We start from the raw sequence: 14,548 nt of genomic DNA on the forward strand, positions 1-14,548 counted from the left end.
GGCTGATGACTAGTAGCGCCCTCTGCTGGATGCCGGCCAAATTACGCTAAAAAAAGGTCCAACCTTTCATTTTTTTTTTTTTTTTACAGCTACGTGTGTGTCCAGGGTGTGAGGTGTACAGGCGAGGTGAAGGGAACAGGCGCAAATTTCACTGGAATAAAACAAAAAGATGGCTACTCAGTAACTCTACTGAGCTGCTTTTCATTTGCAGATTGATCAAACAGAAAATGACCCCAAATCAAAGACCATTTATGTTGGCCCACAGGTTTTACAAATCAGGCTGTCCAGAATATTTTAATCCTCTGGAAAATGCAAATAACATTCACCTGAAATCTCCATTCTGGTTACCATAAGCCAGAAAAGAGTTTAAAATGTTTATTATTGTCTTACAAAACACACAAAAAACCCATACAAAACTTTGTACATTAGAAATTATTCAGTTTCCTAAGAGCCTGGAGAAGCTCTCGGTCGAGTCTTCCTCGGTGAATCGGTTAGTATCTCCTCTGTCTCGGGGAGAAGATGGTGTTGGGGTTGCTGTCTCTTTCCCTCTCCTTCTCTCGCTCCTTCTGGCTGTTCGGGGAAAGCGCCTCCTCCAGCTTCTTCTCGCTCTTGAACAGGTCTCGCCCCGTCCGCAAAATGTGCTCCTCGATTTTCCGGTGACGCTTCATGTCCGACAGCACTTTGTCCAGGCGAGCTTCTCGCTTTACGGAGGAGCGGCCGGAAGATCCTACAGGAGAAAAAAACGGGTAAAACTGGTTACTTTCTCAAATTACTTTGTTTTGTTTTTTTGTCTTTGCTATGGATTTGTTTATTTCACCTGGTGTTCTGCGTCTGCTGAGGAACGAGTTTTTTGGTGTGCTTTGCATTTGTTCCTCATCAAAGTCAAACTCAGTTGGAGTTGGTGGCCTAAAAAAAATTAAAACATTTAATTGATAAACGTCCATTTTCTTAAAAACTTGAGTATTCTTTTGCTGACCATCTTTCCATAACATTCAAGACAAAATTTTAACTAATGCTTAATTTATGAACACCATAACTACATTTTATATTATTTTGTGCCAGCTGTATTAAACCCTGATTGAATAAACAAAGTTGATGTTTCCTCACATTATAAAACTGACAAATTTATACAATATGATAAAACAGGAACCCCTAGGATGCAGAATAGAAAAATAATAAATACAAAGAATATGAGAAACACTTAATTCCCCAAGAACAGAGATATTTATACAGGAGTACTTTCTGTGATTACTCTTGATGGGATGTTAAAACTCCGCTTCACTAAGAGCTTTAACTCACAACAGCCCTCAAAATCAACTATTTATTGGTATGTTTACATTTTTCTGTCATACTCTCCGCTTTTCTGTCATCGAATCAATAGTTTACTTTCAGTACGTCTTCCGCCATACAGCTAACTAAATTAGCGCTACTAAAGTGATAGCTTCAGCAGCTTGTAGATATTTATATTTTAAAACAACTTAAGGAACTTATTAAGATGTTATATTTCAAAACAGAATCGCATAAAGTGCATTCTGCATCTCACACTGGACTCTTTTTTTTATGGACCGTTTTTATTATAGGTTCGCCATCTTTGGATCTGTTTGCTTAACGGTGACCAGCGGCGCCCTCTGCTGGATGGTGGCCAAACTACAACACTGAAAGATGATCTAAACGGTCGTTATTAATTACTTGATCTTTACTAATTTTGATTTAACAAACCATTCCTCGACAATTGATTGATTGCATCCCCACAATGAGTAACCCATCTGATGTAACAGGAAGCAAAGGAAGTACTAACTTCCGCTCTCTCTCCAGCCTCTCCCTTTCCCTTTCTGCTTCTTCTTCGTCGTTCCTCTCAGGCGTCGGGGTGCGTTCCGGTGTTGGAGGCCGTCTGGGGAGGGGCACGAAGTTCAGCTCCAACATCTCCCCTTTAGCTAGGACCTCATAGAGTCTTTTAATCTCAGTCGGCGCAGGCATCCAGTTTTTGGGGTCCTCCATTTCCTCGTCGCTGTACGGAAGCTCCCAGTCGTCGTCGCCCCCCAACGCAGCCTGCTTCCCGTCCTCAGCGTCCCCTATGGTGACCGCTTGACTTTCAGCTTTCTGTATCTCCTCTTCCGCTGCATCTGTGTTCTCATCTGAGAAAATCAGAAATGGAATAAATATAATATATAACTTTTTTAATATTTATATAAATCCTTATTTTTCCTGTTGTCTTTAATTGGCAGTTTTGTGTATTTTCCAGGCACCCAGTGCCACTTTATATCACAATCAAGTAATTATTTTACTTCAATTGTTATTAAAATGCAGTCTATACTTTGGCTAAGGCTCATACTCCTACAGCCTATCTTTAAAATGACTTTGTATTTTTTGGGGGGCTTTATGTGACAGACCAACACACATTTGCAAATTTTTCAATATTAATGCAATGTTTTCAAGAGATTTTACTAAAAAAATCCAGTAAAATATATCTTGTAGAAAAGTAGGTTTTATGGATGCAGGATTATAACAAACAAGAATCATATCCTCTACTCCAACGACACTCTCTGCTCGAGTGTCTAAGCATACAACCAGGCAGAGATTTAAGAGAAGCATCAAAAGCAGATGAGGTGGATTAACAATCATTGCCAACAACTGGTGATGTCATCTAGGACATATTAGTGTGGATTATTGTCTCTGGTGCTTGGAAATTGTGTCAAATAATCTCCTTAGCATGCTAACAAGTTCTCCAGATGCCTGTTAATCACCTATTAATTTAGAATGGGGTGTGTAGCTGCAGGAAATTACCTAAAACATGCAGAACAGTAGGATCCTGAGGAGCAGAATTGAGAACTACTAGTTTTAAACAAAGCATTGTTTCAAACTCCAGATCTAAACCAAAATAAATATATATGGGAACACATAAAAATGGCAATTTGCAGTCGTCTCCATCCTGGCTAACTGAACTTGAGCTATTTCGGGCTATACAACTACTAATATGTACAGTAAAAAGACTGTCGGCTACAACTGCAGTAAAATGTTTTTGTTTTTTTTAAAAAAGATTGTAAATCCTGTGATTGTGATCAGCGGCTCTTGCTGGAGCAGTTCGCAGCCGAGTGTGAAGCGGCTGGGATGGCGATCAGTGCCTCCAAATCCGAGCCCATGGTCTTGAGCCGGAAAAGGGTAGAGTGCCTTCTCCGGGTCAGGGGGGGTGTCCTGCCCCAAGTGGAGGAGTTCAAGTATCTCGGGATCTTGTTCACGAATGGAGGAAGAAGGGAGCAGGAGACAGACAGGCGGATTGGTGCAGCGTCTGCCGTCAAGCGGGCGCTGTACCGGTCCGTCGTGGTGAAGAGAGAGCTGAGCCAAAAAGCGAAGCTCTCGATTTACCGGTCGATCTATGTTCCCACCCTCATTTATGGTCATGAGCTTTGGGTCATGATCGAAAGAACGAGATCGCGGATACAAGCGGCCGAAATGGGTTTTCTCCGTAGGGTGTCTGGGCTCTCCCTTAGAGAGAGAAGCTCAGTCATCCAGGAGGGACTCGGAGTATAGCCGCTGCTCTTTCACATCAAGAGGAGCCAGTTGAGGTGGCTCGGGCATCTGGTCAGGATGCCTCCTGGACGCCTCCCTGGTGAGGTGTTCTGGGCACGTCCCACCGGGAGGAGGCCCCGGGGAAGACCCAGGACACGCTGGAGGGACTATGTCTCTCGGCTGTCCTGGGAACGCCTTGGGATTCCTCCAGAGGAGCTGGAAGAAGTGGCTGGGGAGAGGGAAGTCTGGGCCTCCCTTCTGAAGCTGCTACCACTGCGACCCGACCCCGGATAAAGCGAAAGAAAATGGATGGATAGATGGAAATCCTGTTACAGGGCAGTAGGGTCTAAAGTCAAATACAAACCATACTTTTAAGATCTTGATCTTATGTTTTGTTAGCCTATTAAGTGTAGATGCTGAATATTTTATTTCTAAATTAGTTTTACCTGCTTCATCCTTAGCAGCAGCGTCTTCCTCCTCAGTGACAGCTGTCGTCTCTGTGTCTTGTTGCTCAGCTGTGCTCTTCTCCTCTTTGTCTGCAGCAGGTTTCTCGGAGTCCTTCACGCCCAAGGACTCGATGCCCTCTCTGAGGGCAGAATCCGTGGCTTCAGTTTGCATCCTTTATGCTGCTGGGGGACGTTTATAACAGATCAGCGTTATTGGCACAGCATTTAAACGGGAAGGTACCAAGAAAACAGTCAGATAATAAGAGTTGAATTTTTGCTTTCAACAGCTTGTGAATCTTTAGGTCTTATTCTTGTTTTAACATAAACACTCAGCACAAAACTTACTTTCATCCTACACTTTCCATGCTAGCTACAATCAGGCCTGTCCACCAGCTCTGTTTCAACATAAAACAATCAAATGAGATACAAACCTTAAAATCTAATTTCGGTTTCGTTCGTGGATCGCTGAAATTATACCTGAAGTGGTCATTGGGTTATTTTCTAAGCGATAAAATCACCGCATCTCGCCATGAATTTTATTAAGTGCAATAAAGGATTAAACTGAGACGTAAACATAGCGCCATTTTGGCTGGAGGAACCGTCAATGACGAGTTTCTTCGTTCTGTTGGAACGCAGAAATCCCGCTGATCTAACAGTACATGGATGGTACACGCATATAAAAAATGGCTATTGTGTGCTATTTTGAGATCTAGGCTTGACGTCACTTCCTGTGCCGTACGCATAAGCAGCGCGGGTATTTATACATATATTTTTACGTCTATTTATTTTTTAGCAAATACGAATATAGTTAAATTATTATTGTTATACTTTGGAAACTATGCATTTTTTCCACACAATTTACTTTTTACAAAACGAGGAGTGAGGATGAAAGATAGCGAAATCGCGTGTGAATTCTGATTGGCTGTTGAACACTTCCGTCTGTTAGTTTGAAAAGTGTTTGGGGAGTCGGTGGCTAGACCGTTACAGTTAAAAGGAGGCCTCAACAATGTTGCTGAAGTTGGAGTTTAGTCGATAACAAATCATTTATCTAAAGAAGTTCTGCGCTAATATCGGTAAGACTTGAGCCGCAAATTTAAAAACGTTATTTCGTCTTTTACATACCGGTAAACTTTAGTTTAAGGGAACGTAAACTTGAAGCTAGCTTGAGAGCTAACGTTAAACTCCTCTTCGGTCGCTAACATATGATGTTAGTCATTATTTAATTAAAATGTGTTATACTTTTACAGCACCTAAATAAGTTTTTAGTATATTTGTGTGTTGGTTGTCTTTAACATTTTAAAGTCTGCTGACTTCTTGGTATTGCCCAGGCCTTTGTTTTGGGGAAATTTCAAAGATGGCGCAGCGTCTGACTGTATCAGATGGGGTAAGCAAGAGAACCTCCAGGGTCCGTGTAGCAGTCCGTCTGCGGCCTTACATGAGCAGACAAGATGAAAAAGACGAAGGGCCTTGTGTTAGAGGCCTGGACTCCCAGAACCTGGAGATAATTAATTGGAGGAATGCAACGGAGACCGTGAAATACCAGTAAGTGTTCCTACCCGAATTTCTTTTTTAAATTTGATGTAATTGATGAGCAAAAGAAACTCTAATTTGTCACTTTTTCATCCGAGGCTCACTGGTGAAAGCTAATCGAAATAAAATGATAATTTTTTTTTTTGTGTATGCTTTTAAAAAAAAAAAAAATATTTGTATATTTATACAAAAATGTAATTTACAGCATTGGTGGGAAAAACAAAAATATAGGAAGTTGAATTAAATAAAAATGAAGTGGGACATGTTTGGATCCTGAACTTTAATCATAATATAATAAATTGGCACTAAATGGGTTTTATTTTTATTTGTATCTTTAGTTTTGATGTTTTCCACGGAGAGCAGACTACGCAGCAAGAGGTTTTCCTTTCCTCAGTGAAACCCATTTTGCCACACATTTTAAACGGACAAAATGCAAGTGTGTTTGCTTATGGACCGACAGGAGCTGGTAGGTTAAATCTGTCTTATTATGGTAAATATTTTTAGTTTTAAGTGCTGGAATCAGGAGATTCACTTTGAGCCTGAACGTTTTTCTTCGCTCTATCTCGTTGGGCTTTTTTGTGCAGCGTATATTTGTTTTTCTCCTAACTCTAAATTTTTTAACAGGCAAGACCCACACCATGCTGGGAACTGCGGAGCAGCCAGGTGTGATTCCCCGAGCGGTGCGTGAGGTTTTTAATCTGGTTAGCGCCAAAGATGAGGATGAAGGATGGGACTACAGCATCGGCATGTCGTATCTGGAAATTTATAATGAAAAAGTATGGCTTTTTTTAAACAGAAACGCACCAGTAGTTGTAATTTATACTGTTAAAACTGACTTTATAATGGGGCGTGCTCCGGTGGCGTAGAGGGCAGCGCGCCCCACGCCTGGAGGCCCCCAGTCCTCGACGCGGCCGTCGCGGGTTCGATTCCTGGACCCGACGACATTTGACGCATGTCTTCCCCCGTCTCCTTCCCCCTTTCCTGTCAGCTTACTGTGGTATAAGGGACACTAGAGCCCACAAAAAGGACCCCTAGTGGAAAGAAAAAAAGACCAAAAAACTGACTATATTGACAAAACTGACTATATTGACAAAACTCCCATAATTCCAAGTTAGTTGACATTTTACCAATTAATTAAAATTCAAAGCATATTTTACTCAGTTTGTTTAAACATTATCTGTTTCAGTAGCTCTTTTATTTTGCTTATAAAGTTACAATTTTAATCTGAGCTTTTAGAATGAGAAAACTGTTTTTGAAGTAACTGGATTCTAGAGGCGTTTATGGAAAAGTTTAATCTGAATTATTTAGCTAATCTTTAGATTTGTAAGTAAATAAAAAAAATTTTTTTTTGCTTTGATATGATGTTGAGACTGAAATAAATAAATTAAATTCAGCCATTTTCTGTTAAAATTACTACCGCTTTCACCACTTTGAAGCTAAAACAACCTGTAGTCTTTAGATTAAAGTGTCTAAAATTTACTTGATGGATATTTTGTAACTGCCTGAAGTTGCACCATTTTTTTTTAAACAAGTACTAAATCTAGCTGGATTGTGATTGGCGCACATTTCTTAATTGCTCTCTTTTTTTCAGTCTACATCATTTTAAAAGCTAAGCATTTTAACTTTGTGTAATCCATCACAACCATTTGTCCTCTTAGGTTCTCGACCTTCTATCACCAAACGCCCAGGACTTGCCGATTAGAGAGAATAAGGACAAGAACATTCTCATTCCTGGCCTCACCCACACGGTTGTCTCCTCCTTCTCTGATTTCGACAAACATTTTATCCCTGCAACCCTGAACCGGACCACAGCTTCTACCAAGTTAAACCAGCGGTCCAGTCGAAGTCACGCTATTCTGCTCATCAAGGTCTGACATCTATATTCCAACAACATTCATCATGACATGAAGTCATCGTGACATGAAGTCATCGTGACACGACAGCATCTTAACAGGTCGTGGTCTCTGGGCAGTAGACCAGGATTTGGTAGCTGGTGCTAAAATCAATTCTCTCCTGCAACACTCCCATTAGCAGCTCCTGTGCTTCTTGGGACAAAAACCAGAGAGATACAAACTCCTCGCTTCTGTTCTTGTTTAATGCGTTTCTTTCTGTATTTTGTAGCTTTTAATATGAAGTACAGGATTCCAGATACTGGATGTTTTCTTTCTAAATTATCGTTTGCACATTTTCATTGATTTAGAACAGACGTCTTCAACCTGAGGCTCTTTGGACCTTTCACTGTTTTTTTGTTTTTTTTTACTTGGTAAATAAAGAATAAACTGAACACAACATTTTAAGAAAATAAGCAAAACAGTTGGACTTCCGTAGACGGGATTTCTAAGTTATAAACTTAAAACAAAAAAGTGTCCTGCAGGTTTTTCCAGGAAAACGTACAAAATTTATAATCGTTTTCTGAAAAAAAAAATTTTGTCCTTTGCAACAAGAACATAATATGACTCCCTCTTGCTTTAGTTTGACGTTTGTTTAATAAGTGTGCATTTTAGTTGAAGGCTGAATATTTTTGGTCCCCATTACCAATAAATTAAAAGCAAAACGTGAAGTAAAATCTGCACTCAACATCCTTTTTAAATCTGCATCAACTGTGATCAAGGTTCGCTCAGAATCATTCAGAGGGCCATAAATGGCCCTCGGGCCACACTTTGGGCAACCCAGTTTAGATTTTCCCTTTGGATTTTTAATCAGGAGCGTTTTTGCTGCTTCCATTTTGAGATGTTTAAATAATCCTGCAGGATTCTTTAATCTTTTAAAAGGGAAATCTTTTATTTTCGTTCCTGTCCAACCTTCATGTTTTTGTTTTTCAATCCATCCAGGTGGTCCGGACTCAGCGGGCCTTGCCTCACCGACAGCAGACGGGGAAGCTGTACTTGGTGGACCTGGCCGGCTCCGAGGACAACCGTCGCACCGGCAACCAGGGCATCCGCCTGAAGGAAAGCGGCGCCATCAACCTGTCTCTCTTCACGCTCAGCAAAGTGGTGGACGCGCTCAACTCCGGCACGGCCGCCCGCATCCCGTACAGAGACAGCAAGCTGACCCGGCTGCTGCAGGACTCTCTGGGCGGCTCTGCTCACTCCGTCATGATCACAAACATCGCTCCAGAGTACCGATACTACTTTGACACCTTCAGCGCACTGAACTTCGCAGCCAAATCGAAGCTCATAGTGAACAAGCCGTTCACCAGAGAAACCGTGGCTGTGCCTGTGCTGCCAGGTGAGTCGGAGGAGCTTAATTTGACTTAAGAGGAACCAGAATCTTTGTTATGGAAATGCACAAGATGCTGCTGAAGAAGATATTATGGCTTTGTTCTCACTGCACAGTGATGTGATGTAGTGATACACACATTAGTGCATCAGTAATCTGCACACGGTAGCTTTTTCTTTAATTCATCCTCCGCATTCAGTGCCCTGAATACTAAGCTGTTAATTTTCCCTCTGGCTCCACCAGTGAAGCGGTCCAGAGAGGAGCACGAAGTGGGGGGTTCTGGCGCCGAGCCACACAAGAAGAAGCAGAAAGACGAGAAGAAATCTGAGCAGGATGGCTCCTCCCCCTCAGCGCATTACCACAGGTTAGAGGTCACACTTTAACATCTGATCGGCCGATTTTCACTTCTCTCAAACTCGATTTGCTCTGAAATGTCAATACTCAAGGTTACGATGAGTGGAGACCTTTAGTGCTCTGGAGCCCATCTTGTGTGGCGCTACAGTCCTGAACTTTGACCCCTGTCTCAGTATTTAGTGTTTGGTTCTGTTTCAGTTTGTCAGAACCGTCGGTGATGGAGCGGTTGATAGCGCTGGAGAAGCTGATGATGAGCTGCCAGGACAAAGACCGGCAGAGCGTCCTGAAGGACGTGGCCCAGTCACGCAAAGAGATCCAGGTGACACACCGACCTGCGTCTCTCTGGGCTCCGGTCCAAATGTTTCAGATTTCTGCCACACTTTATTTGACGGAGTGTCCATAAGACCCACATAACGCCCGAGATGAACATGAAGAAGTTTGACTGGGGATGAGAATCCAGAACCAGTTCTTAGTAGTTCACTTACTTGGAATCGCTGGGCTGCGTGGCTAATGGTTCTGCTTATTGGGTCCCGGTTTTTTACATTAGAAAATATTCAAGATGGCGTCGCGACTGAAGCTCCGAAGTGTGTTTACTAGGGATGCTCCGGTCAGGCTTTTTGCTGCCGATACCGATCACCCACAAGGCCGATCTCTGCCCTTCACCTGGACTGGCTGTTAATTTTTTGCTTTAGGTATAAATGATACTAAGTGATCTTCCAAAATGGAAAACTGATCTGGCAATAAATTCACCTAATGTAGGCATAAACATGGAAAATACTTGCAGGCACAATACAGCAGCTATTCAGTCAAAAAGACAACTGAGAAACCTGCAATGAGTAAAACTATATTTAACTAAAAACGCATGAAATCTCCAGTTTTGTAGATGGTGCCAAATGTGAAACATTTACATATTTTGTCTTTATTTTTTTGTTTACTAAAACTTCTCTGAATTTGCTTGAGCTGCAGGTGGATCTATACAGGTGGATCTATGGTCCCCTTAAAGTTTGTAGCCTTATTTCATATTTCCAACAGATTTTTATACTGTGTAATGCAAAAGAAAATTCTGCAGATTTACAAAACATCCAAATTATTTTATGTTCATCCACATTTTTCTGAAACTATTACAGCTGCTGAGACATTTGGAGTCTCCCCCAAGAGTATGCTTTATTTTAATAACAGTGTTGAAATTGTTGATTGCTAAGAAAAACTAAATTAGATTTGTGTAGTCCAGGAAACCCAGCAGGGCTTAAAGTACGGCTGGGTCATCTGAAATGTTTTTGTTCAGTCACTCCTCAGCCCATTTAGTTTCTTTAATTTGTTCTGTTTGTTGGGGAATCTGGATGTTAACACCCTAAAAAAAGTAAAACTTTGTGCTCAGAAGCTCAGCTGGCGCTGCTGTGATTCAGATTTCCTGTTTTTGTTGCTGCAGGAGCTGAAAGAGAAGCAGAGGGAGTTCGAAAGAAAGGCGACGTTGCTCAGCCAGCTGGCGAAGGAAAAGTCGAGTTCGAAAGACGAAGCTGCGTTCAAGAACACTCTGGCTCCCCTGCAGAGGAAACAGCCAAACGTTACAAAACCCAACAAGCAGCAGGCTGTGGTCCAACCGCTGCAAGGTCAGAATGAAGGAAACCGTTTTATTACGGAGGAGGGCTGGGCGGGGAATCCATCTTTATCCAATTTTTGGGTTTTGAAGATTTAATTATTGGAAAATCTGGATTTTTTTTTTTCTTTGTTGTTTTATTCAACCAATGTCTACCATTTTGTTTGACAAGTGCGGTTTACAGCTTCTCTTTGAATTTGCGTCAAATCTATCACAGAATACAAAACTCGGGCTTCATTTTAGTTTTTTTATTTATTACAAGAATAAAGTTGAAATGTTACCAGAATAAACTTGTAACATTAACAGAATAAAGTGGTAATTTTCAACCCAAAAATAACTAATCATGATTTTCCTCTTGTTAAAACAACTTTTTCTTCGTAATTTTAAGACGTTTTGGTAAAATTGCATCGTTATTCCGATAAGATTGACAATATTTTCATAATTGCAACTCACAGAAAAAAGTTTGTCATTTGGATTTTATTTTTTGAAGCGAAAACTGAGAACAAAAATGTATTAAAATCAAATCTGATTAGAAAAAAACTTATGATTTTTTTTTTTTTTAAAGCTGTATCGCCCAGCCCTATAAAGAAGTAAAATTTTTAATTAACAAACTCATTTAAATTAACTCGGCCTCTTCTGTCTTTTAAACGTCTTTGAATCAGACGCGGCACATTTGGCATGGAGCTCCACAGTTTGTGCTTCCATAAAGTTTGTTTGGCTCTGATTTTTGTCACGTCCATCGATGAGATGCGAAATGATCCGAGAGCCCGTTTACGGTTCTGCAGCCAGTAACGGGTCAGATGACGATGAGGAGGGGAGTAATGTTTCCGCTCCTCAGCGTCGTGGCGTGAAGCCCAGAAAACCCGCCACTGTTTTTCATTCCTCTATTTAAAACGGTTCATCGTCACTGTAACACTCGAAGCTCTCGGTGAGACAGAGGAAAACGATTGTAAGAAAATTTAGCACGTTTTAGTTTTTCCATTTTGTTTTCGACTGCGTATTTAAAATAAAAACACCCATCTGTTTTTTGATGTCTAGGAAATGAGTCATTTCAGAAACTATAACCTGCCAGTGAAACTAGCACTTTTATCATCAATATTCATCAACAGGAGTTATTTACTCAAAGCAAACTTTTATAAAGTTACTTGTAAGTCAGTTTTGTCTTATTTCAGGTGTACACAGATACCTGCACTGTTTTTGTTCAACAAAACATTTTAAAAGCCTAATCAATTACAAAAACGCATGTTTTTTGGTAGGATGAGCCATTCCAAAAACAATGATCTGCCACTGAAACTAGCACTTTTTTATCAATATTAAGAAATTATTTACAAACTCTTGTATAGTTGCTTGTAAGCTAGTTTTCTTATTTCAACTGTACTAAGATCTCTACAGTCTTTTTGTTCTGTTTGGGTCCCGACTGTTTACAAAAACAGCCCAAGCTTTAAAAATCACCCATCCTTTTTTGTAGCTATATATTTGAGCACTGCTGTTGCCTAGCAACCCCAGTGAGTTCCGGCCGTTACTTAGCAACCCAAGCTGAACTCCATCATGTTTGATCAGCAGGTTTTACTGCTGTGTGCTCTACAATGGCTGCTGGAAAAGAAAAAATGTTTTGTTGACTTACCATCCAGAAACCACTTGCTGCCTTTTTGTTGGTTGTACAGAAGGCTCCACTTCTGCTTTTCATAGATTTACAGCTGCATACATTTACAGCTGCATACAGCAGATTATTTGGATTTACAGAGACAGGACACCCTGAAACAACTCGCTCAGAAATAAAACCCTCATTTTATTAAAAAAAAAGTAATAAACATGTTTTGTGTAAACCGAAAACTGTCCTAAACTGTGGAGGGAAGCAGAATGGGTCACATTTAAAGTATTAAATCGTAGCCTTCTCCCCTCCTGCAGTGTCTCAGCTCCAGCCTCTTCAGCAGCTCGCCGTCGTCGGGAAACAGTCGGTCTGCGTCACCAAGAAGGAGAAGAAGCTTTCAGACATGGTCGAGGTCAGCAGCCGACGCTTTGGCTTGGCACATCTGCAGAGTTGCATCCATCAGATACAAGCTGATGCAGGGCGTTTTCTGTTGAACACACACACACACACACTCTGCAGGATGTCAGATTTATGGGTCAACCGTCTGCCCTCGTCTTCTAGAGCCGTTACAGTTGAACACATGTTTACGGTTGAAATTAGCCGGTCAGATTATAATCTGGTTATTTGTTTGGTTTTTTTTTCTATGGCAGCCTCCAGATGGTAAAGAAAACATGAAGGAGAGCTCCTGGGAGTCCCAGCTGGACACGTCGGTTCTGGATGAGTCCAGGCAGAAAATCCTGCACATCCTGAATACGGGCTGCCTCAAAGAGCTGAAAGGCCTGCAGCAGATCGGCGACAAAAAGGCCAAACTCATCCTGGGCTGGAGGGAAATCCACGGCCACTTCACAAAGGTAGGAGGAGGAAAAATGTTTTATTAAACAACCTGAACCTCAAATGACTCTCAGTCACTCCCTTTTATTTTTGTTTATTACAGTTGGAAGATTTGATAAACGTAGAGGGCATGAGTCAGAAGAGATTTTCTTCCTTCATGAAGGTAAATCTTGTAATCAGTTGCAGCTCAATTTTCTCATAACAAAGATTAGTCAGTTGTTGCTCTTATGCTTAAAAATACTCAAATATTCAAATGTTTTTTTTTTAGAAACTACTCAATAAACTAAACATGAACCCTTTTAAGCTTTATTTTTTTGTTGTTGTAGGAATGGGGTCACAGCAACTAAATCAACACAGTAATTAAAACGTATCTGTTTATTTTGGAATCCAAATATTCCAGACTTCCTTTGAAGCTAAATTATTTTTCCATGTGGAAACGGGATTTTCTCTCGTTTGTCGGTTTCATTGCCGTTGCCTTTGTTTACATCCAGGCGCTCCGGGGGAAATTGCCCGTTGCCGCCTGAGTAAAAACCGTACAAGTTGGGATGAATCTCTGCGTTACTGGCCGCTCCTTTCTGCTGATCGGGCCTCATCGATTGTTTGCTTTACGTCTTCCAGATGATTCATCCAGACTTTTTTTTTTTTTGAGGATAGTCATGAATTAAAGCTCTTCATGAATCTAAATTGTCTCAGAGGAACAACATGCATTGTTTCTGTATGAACGTCCTCATAAAGAATTGCTTCACTTTTTTATTTATTTATTATTCTACAACCTAAAAGCTTCCTGTTTTGTTGTATTTTCTAAATACATCTAAGTTTAATAATGTAACAACCACAATTTTCTTTCTGCATTTTCAGAATGCTAAAATTACTTTTTAAATTTAGCGTATTATGAAACATGTAGCCCTTTTTATGCTATGGAAAGGCAGTCGGCCATCTTGTCCACTCACCAGCTTCAGTTTAACTCAATAACTTCCAATTCGTAATATTTTAATTTTTATTCCTTTAAACTTACTTACTCAAATTTAATCAGCCAGTCTGTACCTTTATGATTCTTTTTTTTTATTTGTTGGATGACTTGAATTAAAATTTAAAAATGCTTCAATATTTGATGCTCATTGATCTTTATCTGTTTTTTGCAGGCAAACATCCTGAGTGCCATGGGAAAATGAACTTTTATGAACTCACCTCTTAAATATATATAAGTCCTGTGACAAAGACATTATTTTTCTTTTTCTTTTTTGTTGCCTTTTGTAATATTTTTGTAGTAACATCCTTTTGCCTGGTGGTGGCACTCGCGTGCATTTTTAATAAACCTCACCTGAACGCATTTCGTGTCTTATTTCGAAATGTGATCACATCTTTGGGATTTCTGCCTTGTTTCTTTATCAGTGGATAAATGTCAAACATTTAGCTTTTTTAATTATTTTTATCGGGTGTGAGGATAGCATGATGCTATAGTCCAACCCCCAC

General features: G+C 40.5%; 2 protein-coding genes across 3 annotated transcripts; one reads left to right on the forward strand and one right to left on the reverse strand.

The window, feature by feature from the left end:
• Positions 1-360: 360 nt before the first annotated feature.
• Positions 361-4,623, reverse strand: pagr1 (PAXIP1 associated glutamate-rich protein 1). 2 transcript variants are annotated; one of them, XM_044103226.1, is made up of 5 exons: positions 4,385-4,623; positions 3,954-4,133; positions 1,799-2,135; positions 818-906; positions 361-727 (listed from the first exon to the last, which is right to left on the reverse strand). In XM_044103226.1, the coding sequence occupies exons 2-5, from the start codon at positions 4,123-4,125 to the stop codon at positions 492-494; spliced, it is 834 nt and encodes a 277-aa protein (XP_043959161.1). In that variant the 5' UTR covers positions 4,126-4,133; positions 4,385-4,623; the 3' UTR covers positions 361-491. The 2 variants fall into 2 exon arrangements, with proteins under 2 accessions (XP_043959161.1, XP_043959160.1); XM_044103225.1 differs by having other exon boundaries at positions 3,954-4,136.
• A 119-nt stretch (positions 4,624-4,742) lies between these two features.
• On the forward strand, positions 4,743-14,405 carry kif22 (kinesin family member 22). The gene is made up of 13 exons (XM_044103223.1): positions 4,743-5,026; positions 5,282-5,495; positions 5,822-5,949; positions 6,108-6,259; positions 7,142-7,351; positions 8,315-8,711; positions 8,946-9,066; positions 9,255-9,375; positions 10,486-10,666; positions 12,562-12,656; positions 12,895-13,095; positions 13,179-13,238; positions 14,218-14,405. Exons 2-13 carry the CDS (start codon positions 5,308-5,310, stop codon positions 14,245-14,247), a joined length of 1,884 nt encoding a protein of 627 aa, XP_043959158.1. The 5' UTR covers positions 4,743-5,026; positions 5,282-5,307; the 3' UTR covers positions 14,248-14,405.
• The last annotated feature ends 143 nt before the right edge of the window (positions 14,406-14,548 follow it).

The sequence above is a fragment of the Gambusia affinis genome, linkage group LG20 (genome assembly GCF_019740435.1).
Source record: "Gambusia affinis linkage group LG20, SWU_Gaff_1.0, whole genome shotgun sequence".
Taxonomy (NCBI): domain Eukaryota; kingdom Metazoa; phylum Chordata; class Actinopteri; order Cyprinodontiformes; family Poeciliidae; genus Gambusia; species Gambusia affinis.